Raw genomic sequence first — 7,916 nt, 5'->3', positions numbered from 1 at the left:
CCTTTGGAGATATAACTGTCAATCTATTTAACTACTTTGGTGCTGCAATCCTCATACCCCTATTTTTATAGGCACTTTGTATGATCCAGCTTGAATGTGACCGATATTATTTACCTGTTTGCTCATAAGGGTACATCCCCCGTTATCGACCAGAGAACCTGGCGATTTCAAGAGCTCTTCCGGGAATTAACTTTTAATTAACCATTCCCCATAATTTTTTTTCAAATAAATATCACGTTTTCTTCCTACATTGGTCCATTTTTTTTTCAGTTCAGTGAGTTTTAAAAGATATGTTCAACATATTCTCGATCTTATATTTTATGTTTATTATCTATGAAAACAGTACAGCAGAGATTCATACTTGCATATTATCACAAACGTTTCGATTAAGATTTTGAACATTCGTAGAGAGCCTAACTGAATGCTAAAAAACCTGTTTGAGCAGCAGTAGAAGAAATATAAAGATAACTCGAATTCCAACCACAAAAGGAAGAAAATAAGTAGGAAACGAGTCGGGTCAGTTGAAGAAGAAAGGATTTTTTGTGCCACGAGATAGATTTGATGGTCGAGATAGATTTGATGATAGAATTGTCGTTGAAACAAATTAAATTCGTCTCCCGCGGCGCGAAAACACCTGCTGGACAAAGGTGGAAATGTGCCTTTTCTCTCGACAAAAATTTCATATTTCACACGACATAAGTTTTGTATAATGCATATTATTTTTTCCAGTTTACATCTGATAATATCAACGTCTCTTTTTATTTCAATGCATAAACAAAATCTGGTTATTTACAGTTTAAAAGTGTTATTTGCAGTCAGTTAACATTCAGATAAAATGCTAATTTTAAGTCACTGGGTATCTTTTTGTTTCTTGGGTCCACCCCCTACATTTGTTTAACGGGTATGTTTTATTTGTTTTTTACAACTAACTAATAGAGAGATTTATGTATTTTTTTGTTATTGTTGCTTTGATATACCATCGAGATAATATTCACGACATTTTTTGAAAGATGAGAATAAGATAACAATTATTCCTGTAGGGAGTAATACATCACCATTTTTGGACCATACATTCTATAACCAGAAAGTAGTTTTCCCGCACTATGAGTATGTAAGCTATTATCGTATACTCTAAACTCTGCTTTCTTTCACCATAATGCGACGAAACGCTTCTTGCCTCTCCAGTACCATCCTTCTTTTTCTCTGATCCCCTCTAAGATTTGGTTCTCTCCTCTCTGTTAATAATGGTTTCGAATGAGAAGTTATGTTCTTCGCGAGCCGTTTTAAACATTGTCGAAATTCGATGTTTCGGTAGGAATAAACAATGGGGTTGAAAAACGAATTACTGTAGTGCAAAAGTTTGCTAAAATAAACAAGTTTGGTCGAAGGTTGACATTTTGAATTTAAGCAAAAGTGAAAAATGAAATTCACAATATGGAAAGGTAACCAGGTAAACATGAAAATAACAGTGATTAGAAACAACAGCTCTGCCAAGCGTCTCTCTCTGAATGAAGCTCCCTTCAAACCATGACTGATTGCAAAACATCTCACGCGAGCCCAGACTAGCATATAAGACGTGCAAATAACCAGAAGGGAAAGCGAAATGCTAATTAACAACAGATAGACGAAAGCTTCCTTGGGAAGGATATTTATCCGGAACAAAAAGTAGTACACTACTAATAAGCCGGATAAAACCCAAACAGTAGCTATCATGCAAGGGTAAACTCCTTTAGGAGGGACTTTGTGGTAAAAGGGAAATACAATAGCGTAGACTCGATCTGCAGCAATTACTGCCAATGTGAAGATGGAGGCAAATCCAGATAAGATGTCCATTGACGTGAAGATGTCATAAAGGGTATCTCGCAGCACGCTGTGTTCGTTAGTCCACCAAGACACCAGCTGATAAATGTACAACGGTATCACAACCAGCCCAACTGTTATATCAGAAATTGCCAATAGGATCAAGAAATGGTTGTGTCTTTTGCGTAAAAGGTATTTGCTTGAAAAAAATACCAGTATTGTTATAACATTTACGATGATGACAATGATGCCCACTACTCCGAAGGCAAAGCACCATAAAACAAAGGACGAAAATTCCATATTCGTAATATCTGCTGTTTCTGAGGTCTGTGTTGCTGTGCTGCTGTTATTCATTCCACTAGTAGCTCAAGATCTGCAGAAAAGCGTCATAGATTGTTTAGAGGTTGAATTGACATACATCTAATCTTGCCCGCTTAGTTTGTTACAGTATGTATTACCATTAAAAACCTCAAACAAAGCAGAAATACGTTAATAAATATGCAAATGTTAAGCAACAGTAGCCATCATCATACTGAAAATTGAGGTGAATAATATCCGTCTCCTAGTAACGGCACAGTTTTCTCGTTAATTATTCAATAAAGCAAACACATTCAAAGTTTTTTAATGTAGTTCCAATGAAAACAAAAAAGAAGTCGTCTGCAAGTTAGTCATTAGGTGTCCTCAATGACATAAGATAAACAAAAGAAATATGTTAAAGAACGATCGTCTCTAAATAACTGCATGTGTTTGTACAAACTGTGAAGAGTATGAAAGCAACGATGATTAGTGTTATTGTCGGGAGGACAAGGGCAGGAAACTTCCACCTTTTTTTTTTTAAACACCTGCCAGTCCAAATTATTTTTTCACAGAACTTGAAATTTGCATTGCTAAGGCCACTCTGTAAAATTTCTCGCCGCTTCGCTTTTGTTTCGTATTTGATATAAATCTGACTTGATCCCCGCTACCAGGATAGAAGAAGAGATAGAAATTCTAAACTAATCGATCAGTGTTCTAAAGATAATGTAGCGAGCCATTAAAAGAAAATTTCTCTGCTCGCTTTCATTTACATTTTTTACCGATAGGCAGTCTAAGTGTAAATGCATCCTATATACGTACCGTGGGCTCATCGTGGACTCCTCTCCGCATTACTTGCTGTTGTATCAAGATGAAATTCTGCGCTTCCTTTTTTTCTCATAGCGCCCATTGTCACACCGAACTTCATTAAAATTTTTGTTTTTGCTTTTGATTTGTTTTTTTAGTTTAGTTTAGTAATTTGTTTTTTTGTTTTTTTTGTTTCATGCAGTCAAAATGTTGATGAATCTTACAAAAGTGTATATCTTGTAACGTCGTTATTTCAATCTGAATTTTGCTTAAACAAGGCAGAACTTTCTTTCTTCGCCTCGTCTCTCCTCATTCTGATTGGCAAAAAAGTTGGAGAATACATGTGTATACCTTTAAGATATTACCTGATCTATAGAAAGAAAAGTCAACAAGAACAATTCACTCTTCACCATGCTTGTACTTTCTATTCATAATAAGAATTATTTTGCTTTTTTCACTATTTCTTCCTTCAAAATAATAGGCATTTTAAGAATACTATACCGTAGTTCAAGTGCAAATGGAAATTAAGTACTATATTTTGTTAAAAATCAATTGTACGTGTTCATATTTACTTATTCTTTTGAGCCTTATAAATACATTAAGCTGTTTTACATAAAACTACATTTATGTCAAATGGAAACCGAAGAGGAGTCGAAGAGCAGTTCGTGAAACTCAGATATGTAGGCGACTTGAGTACTAATCTGTTTACGTATCTATTTATTATTATTGTCACTATTCACAGCGTCCATTTTGATAACGCAATTAATGCTGCGTTGTGGTCAAGAGACATGCACAGATCTCCTACGCCAAAAGTATGTCGTTTTGTCTGTTTAAATCATTTAAATTCGCTTAAGGTTTTATTCATGCATTTATTTCTTTTGATCATTAGTGCCTACAAAATATCCCAGTGGAGTAAAAACGGCGAGGCAGCTCTGAATTTGCGACAGATATAAAGAAAACCTCATAAAGTTGCGTACGCGTTTTTTTTTTTTTTGTAGGGAGGAGGGGGGGGGTTGGTGTTGAGCTTTTTGATAATTCAAGAAACGAGTCATGGAAGAAAACTTCACCTTTTAAGTTCATTTAGTACAATTTGAAATGTACTGCAAAAAATTTTCCTATAATTCGCAAATGTTATGCTTAACCGATATGATACCTTTTGCCCTGCAATGTATTTGCAAGAACCATCAGTTACAACTTCGAATCTTTCTCTCTTCGAATAGCAATCTTCTTTAGCTGTTATCCACTCTACATTTCTCAAAAAATCATGCTATGATCTGAGAAACATTAATTTAGTCATAAAGAGTCGTGCCGAAATGATAACTTATATTGGGAAGAGAATATAGCTTTCTTACAAAACATTAATTCCTCGCGATGACGAATCATATAGGTGTATAGTCTGTTTATGACAAATGAGCTCTGAAAACCTTTCCTTCCAAGCTTGAAGGTCAACTATACGCTAAACCGGTAACATTGAACTTTGAAGGAAAACAAGGTTGGCATATAAAGATCAATTATTGATAAGGTACAAAGCGAATTTTGGTTTCAATTTGTGTTTCTTTTCTCTTATTTGCAATACAAAACTCGTGTTTAAGTCTTGAAGTACCGTCGATATCGTTTTGGCAGCCAAAAAAAAAAGTTTAGAATTTTATTTCGAAGAATTCCTTTTCAAATCAAATATAAGTAAAATCAAGCCAAGGCTTACTTTGTTTGATGGTAAGCGCCACTGTCGCAATATCGGGAAACTCAAACATCAGCAGATAGGCGGTGTTTCTTCGCTGCACTTTGAATAGCAATGACTTCCATACACCTTTAAAGTTATTTGGAAAAACTCCAGCAATATTGCCCTTAGTGTGGGTGAATAACTCATGCTATTTGCCGCATCGATTTCCGTCCTGGCGGCTACATCCTCTACATCCAGCTTCATCGTTATAAAAGATATCTTTAATTAGTGGTACAACAATACTTGAAACTCGACATGAAAATAACAGCATATTTTCCCAAAAAAAATGATCGGACAATACAACAAATGACAAGAACAGATGTCTTTCTGTGGGAGATATAATAGCTTAAACCAAATTGGAAAGAAATGAAAGAGGTCAATCTTGAAATAATTGTTTATCTCTTTCGCTTTGTCTGTGGTGAGAACTTTTGAACTGAAAAAGCAACGTAATTGATAAAGCTACTCCTCCAAAATATTTTGAACTTTGCCCTACAACAAGTATATATAGCATCGGCTGCAACATCAGCATTTTAATGCAGATAAAAAAAAAACTTATGCAAATAGTCAGTCACGCTAAGCGATCAGGATGATTCGTCACCGTATGCCCAGTTGCCAAAGGCAACTTACCGCAGTGAATCAGCCATTCTTTTTCCACTAAACAAAATAAACCTTTTACAAAATCCTTTAAGAACACCTTCCTTCAGAGTTTATAATCTAGAGAACTTTAATATCGCGGTCCGTTATTTACCCAACAAAGGAGCACCTTTATTTACCTACAAAGGAAATTCTACTTTACGCAATAATATAACATTGGAGTTTCATAAAATGCGTTCGGCGTCATTGTCTATGTTTTTATCACATTCCTTGGCAAGTATTTGACATAATGGGATTGATTAAAGGGAATATATAGGCTTAAACTTTATCATAATTAAATTAAAATAAAACCAAGGAGCTTTTTAATGCGAGATTTTTATCGTTGTTAAATGATGTTTTTGTGTGTTGGGGGCACAATGCCAGCTAATACCTTTGTTATTCTTGTTCTTCTTTGCTGGACAGCTGTGTATCCTTCCGATGAAAAAGATTTTTTATAACTTCCACCTAACACAAATCACCATAGCGTTAACAATTTGACTTTAATGACATTTCTTCCCTTTATCATACACGTAGGTTGGTTCTTAGGCCGCCATCAAGAATGGGAAGAAAGAAAACGATAATTATACCAAATCAGCCTCAATTCGTGAAGAAAACCACCTTTGCTCTACATTTATTGTTTGTTGTTTAGTTTTTTCTTTTCATTCAAAATAATTTAAACTCAATTGTATTCCAACCAATCTGGTGAAAAAATCAATCTCAGATCTAACTTGGCTCAAATCATCTGATATTTGGAATAACTGTGAATAAAGATTTAGAGAATATCGAGAAAGGTGGCCAGATGTTTGACTTGGTCAGGTGCTTGAAGGACACAAGACAATCTATTACAGTCTTAATAATCCGTCGATTACTTGTCATTGTAGTGCAGGTTTATACTCCTGACCGTTTCAGATGTAGTGGTGAGTCTAACCGGCGATGTCAACGAAAGTAGTACTGGAGTTGCAGATCTTAACGCATGCACCTGACTCACTCTTTCTGGAGCAGCTAATTTCTTCCAACGCTGCCTACAAAATAGCCGGAGTATCTTTTCTTTAAACTCGGGAATCCGTAAACTGTAAACAATTGGGTTTAAGAGGGAGTTGCCATACTGTAGGAATCTCCCTCCGTAAACCAGGCGGGTTGTATTCACCGACGACAAGCAACTGACACAAAGGAAACTTAACCAGTAATGCGGCGCTTAGAGGAAGCCATGCAGCCAATGAAAGAATAGAAGCAATCAACAAAGTCTTAGTTAGTTTGTTCATCGTTGGGTGGCGGTGTTTTCTTAAGCTTTCCCTTTTTGTGTGACGCAAACGGAGCCAGATTGCTGAGTAAACAGCACAAATGCAGATTGGAAAAACAGCCATTAAAAGAACAAATATACCAATTGCTATTTGCTGGTTGACAAGTCCTACGTAAGATACAATAAACATGACGGTCAATATGCTGGAAAAAGACCATGATGTGCAGATAGCATAGATATAACTGCGTTGTCTAGTCATGCGATGTCGCACAGGCCAAAACACAGCATGCATTCTCTCCAGCGACACAAGACCCAGAAAGATTAAAGAGGCCCATTCTGAGAAAATGTCAACAGTTAAAAATCCGATTTCAGTGGGCTTTTTCCCCGCATAACTTGATATCAAGTTCTCTACGGCAAAACATCCCTCCGACAAACCCACGCAGAGGTCAGCCAAAGCCAAGTTGATTATTACGAAGCTAGTCTGTCTTAAAGTTCTTCTTTGGTTCCAGAAGACTTGAAACGTGATCAAATTCGCTACTATAGTAGCTAAGCTTCCCATCAGAAATGATGTGCTCCAAATCCATATTTCCCAGGTAGAAAGCGAATGGCTGCTTACGTCATTCATTTCAGGTCTTGACCTCCTGTGTCAGAAATTATCCTGCGAAAATAACAAAAATAGGTTTTTTTGTTTACCGTGCATAAAGCGTCCAACCAGATGGGTCAGTGGTTGCAAAATGCAGCCGTAAGCTTTTGATGTCCCCTGGCGAAGAGAAAATGAGAAACAGATTATCAAAAGAAGTTTCCCCTACGATTGTCTTAGTAAGGAATGGAACAAGTTAGCTTCCTAAGGCTAAAAAAAACCTCTCGACAATGTTCGGATTCTCCAGCAAAGTCTTTTTCGCCCTCTGCACACAATTTCACCTAAACCGTCGGAGGGGAAAGTGTTTTTAGTAGCTTATGCCAGTTAGATTAATATTTGCATCATTTGTTGACTCAGATCAAACTTTAAATGGCCAAAGTATGCAGTCTTATTTTCTAAATAATACAAGTTTTAAACTGTCAGTTGTTTTTGCGTGCCACCTGTTTATTCGCTGCTGTGCATTCAGTTCACTGCGAGAAATGATGTTCGATCACGGTTACACTTCCCTTAAACCACTAGAAATCATATAATTTATTATCTTCTCAAAAACATAAAGTGCTTGATAAAGAGGATCGATCTCGTCATGACTCCCTGTCATAATGGCGGTTCTTCTGCTAAAATTTATAATCCTTACCATTTACTTACCAGACTCAGTGATCTCATGATAGTTGGAAGTACACTGTGTCTGTACGTTAAATTGCTGCCCTTTCCAAGGAAAAAAAGGCGCTTAATTATGGTAATCGTGATAATCGATAGTTGGGCGGTTTCTTTTTAGTTAAACT

The 7,916-nt window shown here is 36.3% G+C and overlaps 1 protein-coding gene and 1 long non-coding RNA gene across 2 annotated transcripts; one reads left to right on the top strand and one right to left on the bottom strand.

Annotated features, from left to right (window-relative positions):
• Nucleotides 1-740: 740 nt before the first annotated feature.
• On the bottom strand, nucleotides 741-5,789 carry LOC148736126 (adenosine receptor A3-like). The gene is made up of 2 exons (XM_088752224.1): nucleotides 4,604-5,789; nucleotides 741-2,173 (listed from the first exon to the last, which is right to left on the bottom strand). The coding sequence occupies exon 2, from the start codon at nucleotides 2,152-2,154 to the stop codon at nucleotides 1,132-1,134; it is 1,023 nt and encodes a 340-aa protein (XP_088608350.1). The 5' UTR covers nucleotides 2,155-2,173; nucleotides 4,604-5,789; the 3' UTR covers nucleotides 741-1,131.
• Nucleotides 2,684-5,884, top strand: LOC148736125 (uncharacterized). The gene is made up of 3 exons (XR_015998454.1): nucleotides 2,684-3,713; nucleotides 3,791-3,869; nucleotides 5,789-5,884. It is a non-coding gene; the product is annotated as an uncharacterized LOC148736125 (long non-coding RNA).
• Nucleotides 5,885-7,916: the final 2,032 nt, after the last annotated feature.

Source organism: Stylophora pistillata, chromosome 3 (genome assembly GCF_964205215.1).
Source record: "Stylophora pistillata chromosome 3, jaStyPist1.2, whole genome shotgun sequence".
Taxonomy (NCBI): Eukaryota; Metazoa; Cnidaria; class Anthozoa; order Scleractinia; family Pocilloporidae; genus Stylophora; species Stylophora pistillata.
The sequence above is the reverse complement of the archived record's forward strand: the minus strand, read 5'-3'. Positions and strand labels throughout refer to the sequence as shown.